This window comes from Echeneis naucrates, chromosome 4 (assembly GCF_900963305.1).
Source record: "Echeneis naucrates chromosome 4, fEcheNa1.1, whole genome shotgun sequence".
In the NCBI taxonomy this organism is placed as follows: Eukaryota; Metazoa; Chordata; class Actinopteri; order Carangiformes; family Echeneidae; genus Echeneis; species Echeneis naucrates.
The window spans coordinates 9,540,056-9,559,200 of NC_042514.1; the positions used below are offsets into that span (position 1 = coordinate 9,540,056).

The 19,145-nt window shown below is 40.7% G+C and overlaps 1 protein-coding gene across 1 annotated transcript in view; it reads left to right on the forward strand.

Moving 5' to 3' along the window:
* oca2 (oculocutaneous albinism II) overlaps positions 1-18,034 on the forward strand; it is a 28,579-nt gene extending 10,545 nt beyond the window's left edge. The window contains exons 14-23 of the mRNA XM_029500681.1: positions 1,568-1,700; positions 3,796-3,943; positions 4,258-4,315; positions 4,469-4,577; positions 7,345-7,472; positions 8,030-8,089; positions 8,839-8,943; positions 10,485-10,578; positions 11,313-11,406; positions 17,947-18,034. Coding sequence (XP_029356541.1) covers positions 1,568-1,700; positions 3,796-3,943; positions 4,258-4,315; positions 4,469-4,577; positions 7,345-7,472; positions 8,030-8,089; positions 8,839-8,943; positions 10,485-10,578; positions 11,313-11,406; positions 17,947-18,034 — 1,017 coding nt within the window. The remainder of the gene's footprint in view (positions 1-1,567; positions 1,701-3,795; positions 3,944-4,257; positions 4,316-4,468; positions 4,578-7,344; positions 7,473-8,029; positions 8,090-8,838; positions 8,944-10,484; positions 10,579-11,312; positions 11,407-17,946) is intronic.
* The last annotated feature ends 1,111 nt before the right edge of the window (positions 18,035-19,145 follow it).

Here is a 19,145-nt window from a genome sequence, read left to right on the forward strand (position 1 = left end):
TGAAAACCCATTTACAGATAAGTTGCCCTCTATTGCAGTGATTGTGGAAAGAAAAGGTGTCACTAAGCAGCGTAAGGACCGTTTACAGAGTTAATCACAGCAGCCTGTCGCCATCTGAAAAGGGCACTGACTTGTAGGCTTGTCTCATAACCTTCACTCCTCTTATACTCAGAGTGAATAACTTTACATCGCTGGAAGACATGACATTTCCTCAGCTGCTTTGTATGGCATCTGTTCCCTGCTTGTGACATTTCAGGCCTTGTGGGTGGAGCAACATGTGGGCTCCTACACCATAGTGTAGTTTGTATCATACTGGACTCCTATGGCTCATTGTCCAGAGTGTCTTTGCTCTGTTACCCTGGCGACTGAACCGCAGGGACGCAGAGGAGTGCTGAGTCAATTATGTCTGCCCTCTGATAAGGACAGCTTATATATATATACACATGCATGGCTAGCTTGTCTGTTTGTTTGAATTTCTGCTTATTTGTGACAAGGGGAAATCCAGAGATGGGATGAGAGGCGTAGCCGTGGTGTGTGATTTGTTGTGTTTAGGTGACTCTGCCTCTGAGCAGAGTGCCCTTGTCTTCTATTTGTCCAAGAGCAAGGTAGCATGATGCTCACAATATCTGTACCACCGTTTGGTATCATTCCACTCAGAGACTCTGGCGACTCTCTCTGCCAAATGGACCTCCTCCAGACAGAGGACAGAGGAGTGACCCCCCCCCCCACTGTTACAGAGATGAGTTGGATTGAGATACAGTCTTTTGCGGTCTCTAGTCTGAGGTTAGACACGAGGCTTACACAAGAATTATGAGGATTTTCATTTACTGCAAGTTTATCTGAGTAGCTGGCTTCAGCCTGCAAGGCTGACCTAAAGGTCACAGTCGGTCTCTGCGGGGGTGTGAGTAAGAGGAGTCCCACTATCTGATGCTTTTCATGCTATTCTATATTGTTAATCATGCAGAGGTCACTGTGATTAGTTCGATCACTCAGTATCTGTAGTTTAATTCTATACACTGCGCAAGTTAAGGTGAAAGAGGTCAATGTGGCTCGCTCTCAGCAGCTTAAAGGTTTAAAATTAGAAGGCTTTTCATATAGATATGGCATGATTCGTTATTGATGTCACAAATTTCCAGCCGAGGAAAACTGTATTCTTCGTAAACGATTTGCTCTCAGTTTTGAGCACAAACTCAGACAGTGGCTGCTATTTCTTATTAATCAAGTAAGAGAGATGTGCTTCATGCTGAACTAGAGCTTGGCGAAGCTGAAAAGATGCAATTATCACCACTCTCTTTAGTGTAACAGTCAAATCTACTGCCTTCCCCTCTCATTGCCAACTGTAAGAGGAACTGTGATTACATGATTGACTGTCGTACAGTGCTCTGACACACAAATTGGGGGTCTTTGCTCAGAGAACAATTAAACTTCACTAAATATAATAAAGTTCTTCCAAAGATCAGTGTCAGGTTTATGCAACTATATCAAATCAATATATTTTTTTTTAACCAAGTGTATCAAATGTTGGACCTAATAAAATGTTTATTTTATTCTGTTGTGCCTTTTACAGGGGATCGATTTTGCCAGTTTCACCGGCTATATGTTCCTTGGGATATGTCTCGTGCTTTTCTCCTCATTTCCTTTACTGCGGATGCTCTACTGGAACAAAAAGCTCTACAACAAAGAGTCCATCGAAATAGTTGGTGAGTTCGATTCCTTTGGATGATCAGTTTTTGAAGAGATGAAGCCTGCCACTGGTAAGAGTTGGAGGAGCTAGCATGATGTTATGGATTTGAAATGTAGAGTTGTGGGCTCAGCATGACCTGCTCAACCAACGATACGATGAATACCTTCAGATATATAGTACTTCACGGAACAAAATAAGATCACAGTAGACACATGAAGGCAAGAGCATGATTAACATGTGAAAAATAACAAGGCAATAAACAAACATGGAATAAAAAAAGCTATCATTTGTAAGAATGGCTCATAAAGATCAGGGAATGCCTTCCAATAAAATTAGGTCTTAAAAGAGGACAAAGGCTGTTTTTTATCTGGAAGCTCATTTCATTGTGAAGCCACAGTACAACACTGGCTTTTTTTTTTTTTTTTTTTTTGTCTAAACATGTGTTTTGCTTTGCAATCTTGACGGAGTCCCCACCAACCCTCTGCGACTTCACCGACCACCAATCGCTTCTTTGTATCTCTCTTTTATCGCTCATCCTTCATTGCTTCTTTCATTTGCTCCTTCAAGTCTGGTGCTGTTTCAGACACCCTATGGCTCATCTCAGAAAACACCTCTTCAGTAATGTCTGGCTCATAGCTTTGTGTAGTTGGCAGTGAAAGAAGCTAATTCGTTTGGCCAGAAACCAGCCTGAGCGAGACACTGGATTTGCTTCTTGGTTTTACTGTTGCTGCAGAACATTTTTGGGTGAAACATATCACCATCTCTTTAATTATTAGGGCGCCCACAAGGCGTGAATTTGAGACTAAAACCTAGAAAGTTTTTGAATAATATATATTCGTAGATACAGGTCTTTGAAAGTGTAAATTCTGTAGGAGGATGGTGTTATTAGGCTTAGTACTTCTCAGCTGATGTGTGCCCAGATTCAAGCCTCTCACTTTTTGATTCACACAAAATTACAATTGACCTTCCTAGACGGATTTTCTATTTCCTTACTATTTCAAATGGCTAAAGCCTTATATCATTGTTGAGCACATGTGCAGCACATTGATTCACTCAGCCTCTCCCTGCCCGCCGCCCACTCTCTCTGGTTCCCTCTCACACACACACACAAGCACATTGACAATGGACCATCTGTCTTAGTCGGACTGCCCTTCAGGGGCACCGGGAGAAATCCTGTTGCATCAGTGGGCCGCCAAAAAATTGATTAGGTTTTTACCGAACTTGTCTGACTCCTTGCCAGCCCTCTATCCAGACTAGGTTCACTGGCCTTGTTTTGCCCCTGTACTGGAAGCAGTTGGACCTGGACAGTACTTAAAAGGCCTTTGAATTTCATGTTAAAGAAGGTGCGGGAATGTTGGTGCATTGGCGATAAATGGAAACCAAACGTTGGGTAGTTTCATCTATCCAAACTGTGTTTATATAAGACCCTGGGAATGTAGATAATGGACATTTGATAAAACAGGAAAATCTGTGTGGAGTTGCTAACAACTGTTTTTATCACTGTTTGCTCCTAATACCAGAGCACCACTACTCCGGGAAAAACTTTAACAGGGGGCCATTAAAACAGAAATCAGCATGTTCTGCTGTTGTCAGTGTGCTGCTCCTGTTTGAGGAAAGTGACTGGAGCTGTGTTTACCTGCTGAGCTCCAGCTCCCATTTCCTTCAGATTGAAGGAACCCAATGCTGATCCCTGTGGTGATGGTTCAGTGTGGCCCGGAATGGCTGGAGCTTCTGCTTCTCCCCACATTTACCGACTGCAAATCAGCTGAAAGCCCCTGCAACGATTGGTAATTGTGGAAATTTGCTTACAGGAATGTTTTTTTCCTGTGCCAGTTAGATCCCATTAAAGTCACCTAGCAACCTCTCTGAAAAAGAGATGGATGGAGATGGATCTACAGGAGGTGTCCGGCTCCGTCAGGCTTTATATCTTCTTCAAAATAGCCTGCTCCCGCATTAGTCATTTTATGGGAGCTCATTCTCAGCCATAGGACCTGTTACTGACCTAATCCCACTTTTAGCATGCTATGTAATGCTATGCCATAAAGCTTGAAGCCATATTCTATGTATAAAACAGATGGCTCTCTCTCTTCTTCTGTGTCCTGCTCCTCCAGAACTCAAGCATGAGATCCTGGTTTGGCGGCAGACAGCTCAGCGCATTAACCCTGCCAGCCGAGAAGAGACAGCTGTAAAATGCCTCCTGATGCAAAAGGTCCTCAACCTGGAAAGTCTGCTTCGCAAGATGATGAAAACCTTTCAAAGGTTAAAAGAAAATCACTGAAATACTGAAAATGTAATCTCTTGGAAAGGCTTTATCAACTCTAACAGAAACTAGTTTTTCTTTTTTTTTTATGGAACAAACCCCCTTAATTATTGTATGGAAATCCAAGAATAGTTTATTTTTTGTGCCTTTGTCCAAGCTCATCTTTGGCTCAGCAGTTATAGCAGAATTTTAAATGATTAAACTATATTTTTGAAGCTGTTGAGAAAGGGGATTAGTCTATAATTGAATGCTTATTTTAATGTCTTTTGTTTCTTGAGACAAAATGTAATGAAATGTTGCATTGTTTCAACAGACAAATCTCTCAGGAGGATAAAAACTGGGAGCAAAACATTCAAGAGCTACAAAAGAAGGTGAGCTTTGATACTTCACCTCAGACAAACTCTTCCCCCACAGCGTCTGCGGTGCATCGATATTATCGTAGTAATGAATTCGGCGTAGTCTCAGTTGACTGATAAAATCAGCTTGTTCCCAATTCAGACAGAATATGATTTTCGTCTTCACAGCACAGAATAACTGACAAAGTTCTCTTGGTGAAGTGCGCGTCTGTCCTTGGCGTGGTGATCTTCATGTTCTTCCTCAACTCCTTTGTTCCCAGCATTCATCTTGATCTCGGTAAGCGCCACACTCTCTCATTACTCTGTTGAGCCCGCGCTGGTTGGTTATAGGTTCTGTCATGTAATTATTAAACACACTTCCTCTGTCCTTGCGTTTGAAATGAGCTGAAATAATGGGCTGACAAGCAGAAACAACCAACAAATTACATGGATATTGAACTCCATTTAGATCCATCTCATTATATCCATTGAGCCGCTGCAGTTTCAGGCCTGCTGATGAATAATCTTCTTTAGGAAAGCTACAATAGGCACGTTAATACAACATGTGATTGAAATCCTCCATTTTTGGAAAAGTTTCTTGGAAAAGATGAGCACAGTCACGGACCCACAAAGTCCATGTGACAAGATCGGGCAACTAACAAAGCACGCAACGTTGGCAGCCGGATAAGACTGCCACACACATCAATGATTTAGCCTGCTTGCAGTGAAAAGTCTCACTGTTCACCACCTGTCCGGATACAAAAGAGAGAGCAATAAGAGTAGCAAACCCAATCCAGCGTTTAGTGAATGAGTGAACTTTAACTCACCAGAAAGACACAAAGGAGGGAAAAAACGAAAGAAAAATGTTAATGTTGCTTCATATCTGGTGAAGGGAGACAGTTCCACCTGCATACCATATGAGCTGAAGTGATAACATATTAGTGTTGCGTTTACGACTCGTATTCCAGGTATGGGTGGTCAGCATGCATAATTCAGCTCACATCCACAAACCTCGGATAGTGACTCATTTGACAAAATATGATGGCTAGAATGGCTTTTTTATTAAAATCTGCTGTCAACGTGCTTTAAGGAAGGCGCTGAGGTGGAGTGAGCTGCAGCAGTTTGTTTTGTCGCAAAGACTAACTTCTGCTACTTTCCTGAAAACGAGGTGATGAATCACACGTATTGATAAATTAAAAGATGTGGATTACATGAAATGTTTTATCTTGTCTGTCTGACTGCGATGTCTTCCACAAGTGCTCGGCTGGTGACCTTAGCAGCCACTCAATAATGCTAACGCTGTCCCCAAATGAAGATGGATGTCTTCATACACTCCATGGCTGCTCAGTCACGAAACTGCTCAGGATACCTCTCTGTGACATTCATTAAATAGGAATGACCCCACAGCAGTGTTTTAGCTGTCTAGGTGCCTGTCAGTACATGGCTCTCATTAATACACGCAGGTCACAGCCAGAGTCTGTTCATTTGCAGCAAAACTGGGACCTCAATAAGTTTTCATTAACTTCACAGGGTAAGATTTCATTTCAGACTGATTATTACCCAGGTAATAGAGCCCCATAAAATATCTGTGTGAGTTATAACTCCTTATGGGACCCTAATCAAGAAAGTGATCCAGAGAAACTAACTGAAAAAGCCAGCGTGGGTTGGAAATGTGGTTTTAGAGATTTAACTTTTTTGACAAGTTATTTCTGTCGAAGGTTTTTCCAAAAATGTAATTGTTCTAAATCTTAAATTAGGCCAAAGATACCTGGAACATTACAATCACTTTACAGTTGCAGTCTCACATCTCGTCATTTGTTTACCTGTAATGAATATATCACTAGACTACAAATCTCTTTATCTATTGGATTCAGTCCTGTGTTCTTTTACTCTGCTTTGTTAACCCTAAAGACATCTGGGATGAGACATCTATCATATTTATCGGAAGGAAGCTTTAAATTTGGATAAAATATATCCATTGAAAACTTTAGAGGAATGCTGTGGCCAATAGGCTGGAGAAATTTCATCCTGGTTCAAAAATAACTAAAACTGCTTCAAACTATGTAAGAAAAAAACATGTGAAGTGAAATTATTGAATTGAAGTACATTCTAATCTCACAAAAACCCATTGAAACCATGTTATAAAAAGAGGTGGATAGCCTGTAGTTTGTCAGTTTTTTCAATTACTATCTCTTTGCACATTTGTTCATAACCATCAAGCCACATAGACACATTTTCATCAGTCCTGGGGCACCAAACAACAGAAATGTGGAGGCCAACTCTGAGTGAGAACAACCCAGCAGCTCCTGAGCGTATTAACATTGCTGTGAAACAGCTGGAACCTCTTCTTATCCATCGTTTCGTCTCTCTCTCCCCAAACGTTCCTCTTTTGCTCTCTCCTTTTGTGTTCCTTTCTTCACTAATTTCCATCACGTGAGATTATTTCCACAAAGGCCTCAGCCAGGGCAGTTACTGCTGTTCACCTGTTTAAGCAAATACTCTCCACGTGGACGCTCACGCTTTCTTCTTTCAAAAACCTCTTGAATTGTAAATATCAGCATGCCAAAGCCAACCTTTGTCTTCCTGTCTAGAAAATATTGAAATGGCGCTTTGGTGATGTCGGTGCCTCATAAAGCTGACTATTTCATGTACCAGTCAGTTAGTGTAACTGTTTCGATTCACATCAACAGCATCAATTTTTCATTGTCACGCAACAGATGCCGTTTATTATTAATTCATTTCGGACCAATTTGCTGAAATGTATGAATAAATGAAGTACAACTGTGGTAAGCGTGCTAAACTGCACTTCAGAAGAGGACAGCAGGACTTAGAAGACGTCCAGACACATTTGAGAAAGGTTTTCGTTATTTATAAGGCTTGTAATATGATGGATTGTCTTTTAAGCAAATGAATAAATGCCTTCTGATCTTTTGAAAAATCTCCAGAGACTCAGTATGCCATGTGTGATGTGACTTCCTGTTTTACGTCTGTGGAAATGTGCTAAATTGCTCTGTGTGAATTCGATTTCTAATTATCATAAAGAGGTTTCTTGTTGTCTCCTTCAGGGTGGATTGCTGTCTTGGGTGCCCTGTGGCTTTTGGTTCTGGCCGACATTCAGGATTTTGAGATCATCTTGCACCGTGTGGAGTGGGCCACATTATTGTTCTTTGCTGGCCTCTTTGTTTTGATGGAGGTATTTCGCATACGCCTATATTTTTTTTGCCATTTGTTTGGGCCATTTCCATTTTCTTTTGAGAATTTCAAATTGTGAAAATAACACAACAGATAAAAAGTGAGCCAGCACCTTGGTAAATGTGTGGTTAGCGTGTATTGGTACAATGAGGGAAAACAGGTTCAGCACTTGGATGTATTGACATTACAGTTTACATTGCCAGTGAGAGACATTCGGCCCGTCAGTGAGCTTTCAATCTGAAAAGTAGTTATCAATTCCTTTAAACATGAGCCTCCAAGGAAAAGGATAAAAAGGAAGTGGAGTTTCAGCACAATAAACACTTTGTTCTTTTTCTCCTCTGGGTCTTTGGTTCGTGTCTGACCTAGAAAAATAATTTGTTCAAAACATTAAACATTGCGCAGGGCAATATAGTAGTCGAGGAAATGTCCGCTGGTTTGTGAATATGGTTTTCGTTCTCTCCGTCAGTAATACAACATAAATAGGAACAAATAGCTATTCTTCCCTTGATTGACTTGATGTTTGTATATTAATCTTCTCTTTGCCTCTTCGTTTTTCAGGCTTTAGCCCAGTTGCAGCTGATTGACTACATTGGAGAACAGACTGCACTTCTCATAAAAGTGAGTTTCTGGATTTGATTCTCACCCTTAACAATAATCTCAGTATAATAGACATCATTAATAATTGGGTACAGGTGACATATTACTTTTCATGCATATTGTGTCTTTTTCAACAAGGCTCTTAATTAAATAATTTAGTTTACATCTAATTCCTGAAAGGAGACTGAAGTGATTTCCACTCATATTCTTGCCTGTGTGCATCGTGAGAGTGTGGTGTGTCCTAGTCGGGGATTGCACCAGTAATAGGTGTGTCAGCTTGTGTTTAGACTGTTGGCCTGCGGAAGTTTAACAATCAAACATGACAGCTGGTCTGTGTTTCACGGTTTCCGACCTGCTCGGTGTCCCCAAACTACAGAGAGCATGCTGGGAAGAGCATGGTCTTTCCCCAGATACCGACAAAAGACAGCTGAAAGGAATATATGTCATCTCCATTAACCTGGCCAAGCATACATAAGAGAGGGGCAACAAGAGGGTATAAACAGCGTCATGGCTGTGGCATGTGGAGAACAGCTTTGCTGTGTGTGCGGCTCAGAGATAAACCTTAGAGACGCCACCATGACCTGTGGTCGAGTCACACACTCAAACAGCTCCACCCTGTCAGCTTCAGCTCGCTGATAGGAAGCTCAGTATCAGAGACTGAGCATAATTCATGTGCTAGACATGAATCAGTGATGGATGGAGGGGGAAGTGTGAATCCGAATGACGGCAAAGTGGCAGTTATCTGTCGCTTTTATTATCTCCTCTCCCAGGCGGTGCCGGAGGACCAGCGCTTGGCCATAGCCATCATTTTGGTGATGTGGGTGTCGGCCCTGGCATCTTCTCTCATTGACAACATTCCCTTCACTGCCACCATGGTAAGGGTCGTCAGCAGGACGTTTTAGTGTCATGCAGCAATACGTAGTTATGTCACAAACACTATCACGGTTCAATTCATCTCACACAGTTTGTATGGAGCAATTCTTTAAATTGTTTAGGTTGACGTGGCTTATTGACTTTATTGAAAGAATCGACTCAAAGGAAGATTTTCATTCACTGTTCAGATGTTTTAAACAACAGCTAAATAAAATATTGCGTCATCCAACAGGAAGTCAGTAGAGGCATCAGTATAAAAAAAAAAAAGAAAATCTAATAATATACTAGTCCATATGCAATTACACTGTTGTGTACAAAATGTTGTTCTTCCATACAACAACTATATCCTCAGCTGTCCTTCAGTTATGTTTCAGTGTCTTTCTACATCTGTATTTATATTCATATATTCGGTTCTTTTGTTGTTGAGCGTCATCTTTTAAAAATTGATTTTAGAAATTAATGGATGGCTGTAAATATTTCAGGCGTGTCCTGCTGCTCCATTAAAATGACAGGGAGAATGCCATTGACAAAGTGAGATGCTGTCTAAACAGCTCCCACTGTGAATCCAGAGCTTTGGAATAGGCCCTTTTCTCCGGCACTTTTCTTGCCAAGAAGAAGACTTTCATTTCATTTTATATTCAGCTGCTTATCCATCAGGCTCACGGGGGCTGCTGGAGCCAATCCCAGCTGGCATCTCGGGGAGGGCGGGGTACACCTTGGACAGGTCGTCATTTTGTTGCAGGTCCAACATAAAAAAGACTTGCAGCCATTTTTACACTCACGTCAGTTTTTGCATTTAGAGTCACCAGTGAAACTAGATGTGCAAGACTTTGGACTGCGGGAGGAAACCCATGCAGGCAACTTGCAAAGTCCACACAGAAAATGGCCCAGGAATCAAACCCCCGATCCTCTTGCTCTGGGGCAACAGTTCTAACCACTATGCCACTGTGTCGCCTAAGAGGCAGCAGCTTTTATTCAAAGAATTAGTTCGGCTCGCTACCAAAAATTAATAATACAGTATTTTTTTCCAAACCAAACCAAAATCATAATGTTACATTGTGTTAAAATGTCATAGTGGGACACAGCCGGTGTACCTACCTAATGTCAGTTTCCTCAAACACTATTAAAACTATTGAATTACAAGCTCTGGCTACATCTACACCAACCAATATTCTTTATTAGACTGCAAATGTTGGCTATAATTTTTGACTTATGAGTAGATTTGTGCTCAGAGCACACAGAGAAATATATGGGAAAATGAATACAGCTATAAAAGGTCCGGAATATGCTACAGTTCACAATGTTCTGCAATCATGGTGCAATCTACTTCTCCTCACACACTGTCTGTCGAATATTGGCCTCTCACACGTGACAGCAAAAATGTCGCCGTGTGCGTTAGGTGTTTAATAGGTCTGCGCATAGTGGGTCTGTTGTTATGTTTCTTTTTTAGCGTTAAAATCATTTTACAAAACAATTTCGACAAACGTTACCATCAATTTATTCCAAACTAAAATCGGTGTATGTTTTCCTTTTGCTCTCACAGATTCCAGTTCTTATCAACTTGAGTCAGGACGCAGACGTGAACCTGCCAATAAAACCTCTCATCTTTGCTTTGGCTATGGGAGCCTGCCTTGGTGGTAAGTCGCATTTCTAACCTCTCTCTGTAATAATGTATAAACTGGAGTGTAAAGGGAGGGTGTGATTTTTTGATATTGTTTGTTTTGGGGGAAACTGGCAGCTCCTTAAAAATAGCAGCCACCTTATAGTCTGTCCCTGTTTGAGGTGAGGCTCTTTAAAGACGGCCTGTCAGAAGGAGACATCATATGCTCTAAGTAACAGCCACACTTTACAGCTGTGTCACTCCCTGGGGAGGCCCGGCTTTACTTTTTCTGACAGCAACCCAAGGCTTTAAGGGCCTTGGGTTGCTCATTCAGGATCCGCCACACCTCTTGCAGCTGGTGCTTCAGCACTGTGTGGTTCTTAATGTCTGGGGAGGACACAAAACCAATAGAAAGAGCTGTCATAGTGTTTCAGTTTAATCAACTGCACTGTGACAGGTTGGTATCGATCCACGGTATAATGTTGCCACTGCACAGCTCCATCTTCACAGTGTTAGCTTTAAAGTTGGGAGTTGTCTCGGATGCAGTAGAAGGGAGACAACAAGATTTAATAATAAATTAAAAGTGAAATACTGAGAGAATGCTTAAAACCAGGAAAATGATTATTGATATTATCTAATCTAATGTAATCCAATTATTATATCAGTATATGAACTTGTCCTGTGTAACTGTGACACTGGACTCAGATCAGAATATTTAGGAGTTAAAATAAAAGAGTTGTTCATTGTGATGCTGTTTTCCTGCACCATTAGGAAATGGTACGCTGATAGGCGCTTCAGCCAATGTGGTGTGTGCAGGAATTGCGGAGCAACATGGATATGGATTTTCCTTTGTGGAGTTCTTCAGGTGAGCCATTTCTCTCTCATCAGCGCTAAATGCAGCAAATCAAATAGTCCAAAGTTAGACATAGCTCACAGAAAAAAAAATCTGTCACCAAGAATTTAATTTCAGTTTATCTTTTGGGTAATGTCAGACTTCCACATTACTGTGATCGTATTGTGCCTGAAGTGGTTACTTGCACATTAATGTCCTTCATCTGTCACTATGACAGATGGCAACAATGTCAACTGAGTTGCCTCAGAACATTTATTTAAAAAAGCCCCATGAATCACAACAACAACACAAAACACACATTGTGTTGTAAATAGTTTCTCAAAGGCACATTTTGGCACTTAACCACTGTTATGGTTTTAACACACACACATCTTGCAGGACGTGACTGAGCAGGTTCTTGATATAACCTTGGTATCATCCCAAGTTATTTATCTCATAAAACATGCACGGGACAGCTGTAGTGGTTTCAACATGTTCAACTGGGCCACTGTTTAAAGTTTTGTCGTCGTCATCGTGCATCATCACAGTTTGTTGTAAAACAGTGACGCCGTACTCTCTCTGAGAAGTAGTCCTGCCCTCTGCTGTGAGCAAATGTAGGTGGTTTGCTCGATAAACATGAGCTCTGTTCATTGACCAGTGTTTGTGCAGGTGTCTGTGTTACCCGGCAGAGGTTGGTCTGCTTGTTGAGGGACAGTGCAGGAATTCTGGATACTGACACACAAGTGAATTTGTCTAAGCAGATTGAGGTACTTAATGGTTTTCAGACGGCCTTGAGTAGTGTGCATTTCTTTCAGTGAAATAAGTAAATAATCTTTCAGCCCTGACTTTATGTCTTTTTGTCAGCGCAGTGATTCCCAATCTGTAAAATGTGCTCATGGTCCACAGAAAACAAATCCTTTACACTGAGTTATATTCATTCATTCATCTTCTACGGCTTATTAGTTTTTTGGGTTGTGGGCGGTGGAGAAAATCTCAGCTCACTGGGTGAGGGTGGGGTACACACAGAGACAGACAGAGACCGACACTCTCACTCAGCCCTACGGACAGTTTAGAGTCACCAGTTAACCCAAACATGATGTCTTTGGACGGTGGGAGGAAACCCACACAGGCACGGGGAGAACATGCAAACTCTGCACAGAAAGGCTGCAGGCCTGGGAATCAAACCCACGACCTTCTTAACAGCACTAACAACTATTCCGCTGTGCTGCCCCACTGAGTTAAAAAAAGAAATTGCCTAAATATTGAAACATACATGGCACTGATGTGAATGACGGACTCACTAAACCATATTTTAGACAAAGTGCAAAATATGCCATATATATCTCAAGCATGCTAAATTAGCTACCTCTGAAGCCACCACCTGCTCACAATACTTTTAATTCTGGAGATGTAGTAGGCAGACATACTTTTGTGTTGCTAATTGCTTGGCAGAGAAGTGTAGGTGGTCAAGTGATGTTGAAAAAGTTGAAAAAAGCATGAATATGGGTCTGATTAGGCTTAATATGCAATCACTTAGAAATTGCAGTGGATTCATGGGAGGTTACCGAATATACTGATGAATAGACAGTGTGGGAACGCTTCATGTCGAGGTAACTGGAGGGGTTGGAGACGGACTTACCTGCTTCAAACCTTTGTGTTTCAAAGGACTCTGTGATATTTTAATAATTACACAGTTAACAATCAAAGAAAAATATATGAATCCAGAATGACTTTGTCAGTTACAGTACTGTCATTTCCTTCCACCGGCTCCACTAAGATGTGGCCGATTTATTTTGGTTTTCTAAAACTTGATGAGCAAAGGATAGTAGGAGGTTGTGAGATTGTGGCTGGTAAAAAAAAAAAAAAAAAAACAAACAAAAAAAAAACAGCAGCTATGGCGTTAAGACATTCACAAATGCTTGTTAAAGCGATGCTTGAGTGCAGAACAGAACAGTTGCAAACTATCAACGGTGCTCTTTCACACTGTTGCTGTGATATTGGGCGGAGGCATTGCTCTTGACTGAAGCACTGCCTATAATTGGCTGTCTGTAACAGGGGTCACAGCTGTTCACAGAGACAGGTAAGAGAGAAACCCGTCTGCTTATGGCTTCAGGCAGCTGTGACTGACTAGTGTTGTGTCAGGTGGTTAAAGATGAGCCTGAAAGGACATGAATGCCCTTTTCATGGACCACCACAAAGCAAAATTAGAGGCCCTGAATAGCTCAGCAATTAGATGGTATAGTCCGTGTAGGTTCATTCATGCTGCTCAGCCCAATCAGCCTCCTGTCTCCAAATCCTTAACCTGGGGAGCATCGTCCTTCACATACAGTAGGCTCCATCTTAACAGGGTATAGACACTGCTCGTGGTTCCAAGTTCAGCTAAAACATCATTTTCAGCATTTTCCAGGATTTCCACAATTAAAACACTGCAATAGGATTTTCCAGAGATACATAATAATCAGCTCTTTCCATCTGCAAAAGGGGCTTGTGTTGGCAAAACGCCACGTGAGACAACCGGTGTATGAATTTCATTTGCAGAAAACCTACTATGTACTGCAACCAGAGACACAACTAAACTAAACTAGACTCTAATTAAAGCAGATACAAATACACGAGTCTTATTTGATAATACAGGCCGAGCACAGTCATAAGGACAAGTGCTGTCCTGTACTGTAAGTCCACAACCTTCACAGTTAGATTTTCACATCTTTTGGGTTTATCAGAAGAGTGTTTCAGAGATTACATCAGGATTTTCAAGGAGATCTTATCAAATGCAACGGTTGAGATCACGAGGTCAGGAATTTTTCAACAAGGTCAACCTTGGTCCCTTCTCTGCCGTATTGTTGCAAGTTTTTCATGTGTCATCTGTCTCTACATACTGAGGCTGTAATGGGGAAATATGTACTGCTCATTGGAGAGGCACTTGATGTAGAGGTGACCTCTGCATGTGTGACTGATAAGAGTTTAGATATTCTTCACCCCATCCATCTTAATTGGACCCTAATTTCAGTCAGAGTGGTCGCTTGTTATCTGGCTATTAAAAGGCCATGACCTTGTGAAACTATATTATTACATATTATATGTAAGAATGAGAATATAGTTAGACTGCTATAATACAGGACATTGGCAAAAAATAGTTAACATAACCTCAGAAATCCCTCACTTGAGATCCATACTACATTATTATCAGGCTCCGGAGTGTTTTGTAGTATTTATATCTCACTCCACACAGCAAATAATAGCCAAATAATCAGAGCATAAACAGTACGTGGCTGAAAACAGCACTGCATTATAGCTATTCAGCCGTTCAGTACCATTCTTGTGATTAATATCTGTTTTTAGGTATTTCCCCTTCATGTTAGAGCTAAACCAGGATACTGATGTCATAGGCTGTGTGTGCACGTGATCATGGCCCATAATTTTTATGATGCTTTTGTCTGTTGCAACAACTCCTGGCGGGAGTTTTTAGCATTTTAGTGTACAGTATAATACCAGAAACTGGATGGCTGGATTGCTCAACATCAGAATATTACACAGGAGAGCAAAGGTTGGCAAGGAGTTCATGTTGTTTCTGTCATTCATGACCATTCAACAAACCGCATTATTATTATTGCTATAAACAGGACGCTTCCTTTTGTTTAATAAATGGATACACTGAATACACTGGAAGCACGCTCACACATAAACCACCTCGGCTTTGGGATCAGGTCCTCCGTACCTCTAATAACGTCCTTATTATCTTTGACTATATATTTGTGGGTGCGTATGCTCAACCCACAGTCCTGTTCTGTTCTTTTAATTTCACAGTTCTTCTTACTGATCCAGAATATCACCAGTCAATGAGGTTTAGTATTTAGCCTGTTTAGTACCTATATGCAATCATATAAGTACTAAACTTTTCTCAGCTGACAAATAAATAAATTCATCTCATAATAAATAAAATAGTGTAAGAAGTAGTCTTGATTAGACTAGAGATTCCACCGCGTGAATCTCTATGACTTCCAGTTAGCCTTGATCAATTAAATCCTCACTATTTAACAGTTGTAGAAATATTTTTTCACTTGCTGTGGTTTGTTTATTAACTAATTTGCTTTCGACATGGTGCGTGTCGGCAACAAGGAATACAATGAAGCAATTTTTCACGGTGGCCAACTGCAGCAAAGCTTTTGAACAGTGGTCCAGCAATAAACTAGATAAAACATAGCAGACAGCAAGAATCATTGCAGGTAAAGTCGGAATACCCGGATATCTACTGAATCATTACCGGGTTGTTACCCGGTGCCCTGTAGCCTCTATGGTTATGACTCTGTGACTGTCCTGCTATAAATGTCTTTTTGAATAGGTGCATTTATCCGTTGTACAACCTCTGCACTGACACGTGTGGCTTGAGCAGCACCGTCACTATGGTTGTACTTCGTGTCAGCAGTATTATCAGCTACCACCTGATAACGTTGATAGATTCCAACAAATAAACTAAAAAAAAAGAAGAAAAGAAACAAAAACAAAACAAAAGTACTTCCTGTAATATTCAGAGGTTCAAGCAAGTTCACACAGTAAGGAATTATCAAAACCAAATAGTACCTGTTACTTACTGTACATCAAGCACTGATCTTAAGTGTGAGTTCACGTCTCAGGTCTTGAAATACTCGAGGGGGACCAGAATCAAAGAAAACAGAAAAAGTCCACTCAATCTCTAATAATTAAAATCTATCTAATCAAAAGTTCAACACCTGCAAAGAAAATTGTCTGTGTGCTACAACGGTTATTGTAGTGAAATACACATCAGTCTAATCAATACATCCAATTGAAAAAATAAAATCAACGTCTCTCGGTTAAACCATAGCTTGAGCGAATGGAATATAAAATCTGTATTTGTTTGTTGTTGGACAATGGTCAGACAAACATATTAGGCTTACCACTCATTATCAGGATAATCGGTTTTGCAAGGAAAATAAGTGGCTGTTATCATTTTCAGAGACAGCAATGTGAATCACCATCATGAGCGCGGTATGGCAGCTGTACATAGTCTCAGCTTCATTTGGTGCATCTTTTGTCTACCATCACAGCAGTCGATAACATCTGCTCTAAAAGTTGTTTTGATGCTATTGGTGGTCTAAATTCTTCACTTGGGGGACTATAGTTTTAATTAAGACTTTACTGTTTTGATGGAGATGGCTGGATGGCACACTAAATATCGATGTGTTCCCCTTTTTCTGTCTTCACCCTGTAAGCCCGATCTGTGTCACAGGCTGGGGCAACCATGCGTCCTCATTGGACATGGCAGCCATCCATCTGCAGTTCTGGAGAACTCTAAAAAGACATTTAAAATTGATGATGCTATTTTGGGAATGAAGGCAGTCACTGATTGTTGCTGGTGTACTGAGAGGCTCAAGATTTCAATTCCTGTTGACTCTAAAAATGCCAGACAATCCCGCGACTTCCGCACACCTCAAAAGCCCCTTCACGTGTCCAACTTAAACTACTAACTGGTGGGTTGCATTTGAGGGCTTTCGACAAACATGATGTGATTTCATTTGGCAAATACTATGCACACCTGTTTTAACATTGTGGCAGAGCAGCAGCTGGGGAGCAGAATGAAAAACTATCGCCTGAAGGCTGTCCTGAAGCGAGGCACTGAATTTGTAGCAGCTCCATCGGGGCTGTGCAGCGGGCTGAATGGAGGGGATCTACTCTGCAGGAAGCCTGGGAAAAATCCAGCTCCTGTGGAAAAGCCTGTTGATAAATGTCAGCCGACAGCTAATTGATTCAACACTATTCCACTTCATTTTGGAGCATCTTTAGCAAACTGTCTAATTAAGAGCGATGAGTAAATAACAGAAACACCGTGCCTAAAGTTGAATTTATTTAGCTGTTAGTATTTAGAAAGGAACCGTGATGCAGAGAAAGTAAGCGAACAGCTTCTCTGAGTAAGAAGCATCTGTGCTCAGTTTCAGGCTTTATTTTTACAGACGTGTTTACAGCTAGTCATAGTTGGTAGAGCACACACCCCATCAACAGGAGGCTACAAGGTCCTCCTCTGTCACACTGGTTCAGTTCCCACTCTCTCGCAAATCATTTCCTGTCACTCTTCAAGCCTGTCCTATTTAATAAACCCAGAAAGGCCGACAAAAACCTAAAAAAACAGAAAAAAAAGTGAGTGATGATAAATATTACGTTACAAATTCATTATTTAAATTCAAGGTCTGACATGTCCATGTTTACATCTGAATGTTCAAATCTTATTTTTGTGCTGTGCTACTTTTATCATCATGTACCTGATCAGTTTACGTCACATTTATTTATTTATTTATTTATTTATTTATTTTTTTTTTTTTATTTTTTTTTACATTTAACGTGTTCAGTTTACAAATAAAATGTTAACAATAGCATTAAGTCAGAATAGTGGTTGGTAAGTCCTGCAACATGTGAAGAATATTTTAAAAATGGAGTCTCTGATCTGTGGTTGTACTTGATAGAAGGACAGTCGTAATTCATCACCTGGGGAAGAAGGCCCGCTGTATGAACTGTGTACGCATGTGTCAAATGAAAAAGTGTTCTCTCTTGTTGTTACAGGTTAGGATTCCCCATGATGATAATGACCTGTATGATCGCCATGTGCTACCTACTGGCCACCCACATCGGACTGGGATGGAACATGTAGTTCACACCTGTTGTACATAGCCAAAGAGACTGTGTGTGTGTGTGTGTGTGTGTGTGTGTGTGTGTGTGTGTGTGTGTGAGACCAATCCTCCAAACGTTCAGAGCTTCTGCTCACGTCATTGTGATGCGTCGTCTGATTAACTGATCGCATTACAGATGATATTTGAAGCATTGTAGCCACACTATATTTTTCAAGTATGAATAAGTGTTTTTGAAGAAAGAGAAGACCATCAGGGACCTGAGTCACAGGAGCTTCGACCAAAAATGAGGCCCGCCTCACAATGCTATACATGGTGCTACCGCTTCAGAGGGCGGAGCTGGTGTAAGTGATTCCAGTGCAAATGCCTCCTTTGTCAGACTGATGTTTTCCAAATCCATGTGGCCTGTTTACAAATGGCAGGACTTCTCCAGATGTGTCATACTCATTTTACCTGCAGAGACTCTTAGACACTGATTTGTACATTTCACCCATGGTTTACAAAACCCAGTGAAAGGGATTTTATAACAGTTTATAAAGCATATTTCTTTGTTGGATTCCCAATTATTGGTGGTCTGTAACTAAATGTAGAAAAAAGAATCTAAATTTGATAACTAAAGATTACAAATGGCTTAATCACAGATTCAATAAAACAGATTTAGACTGTTATTTACACATTGTATACTATCTATTGTACTATGTACACAAGTAATGTAAACTCGATGATTTAGTGTAACTTTAAAGTAGACTTTAGAGTAGAATTTGATTATGTAAATATTCTAACATGAAATGGACAAAAACTTTGTACCTTGGCCTGTGAGGGGCTTGATCAACTCCATATGTGTTCTGTGGTCCATTCACGTATTTACGGCTAAACCAGGAAAACGGGAAGTTGTCTGTGTTTGCAGGTTAAGATGTTCAGGACATTCAGACACAAATCAACATGAATAAAGTTTGTGATGTTTCTGGATTCGGCTCAGTGTGATTTCCTCAATTTATTCATTAGGTTGATGATGTGCCACGACTTATGAAAATAATTTACGGTGTTTAGTAACATGTTGAAGTCTGACAAATTTACCTGATATTGCCTTCAGTTTTTGATCCATCTAAGAAGGAGCAGAAAGCCAATTTTTCA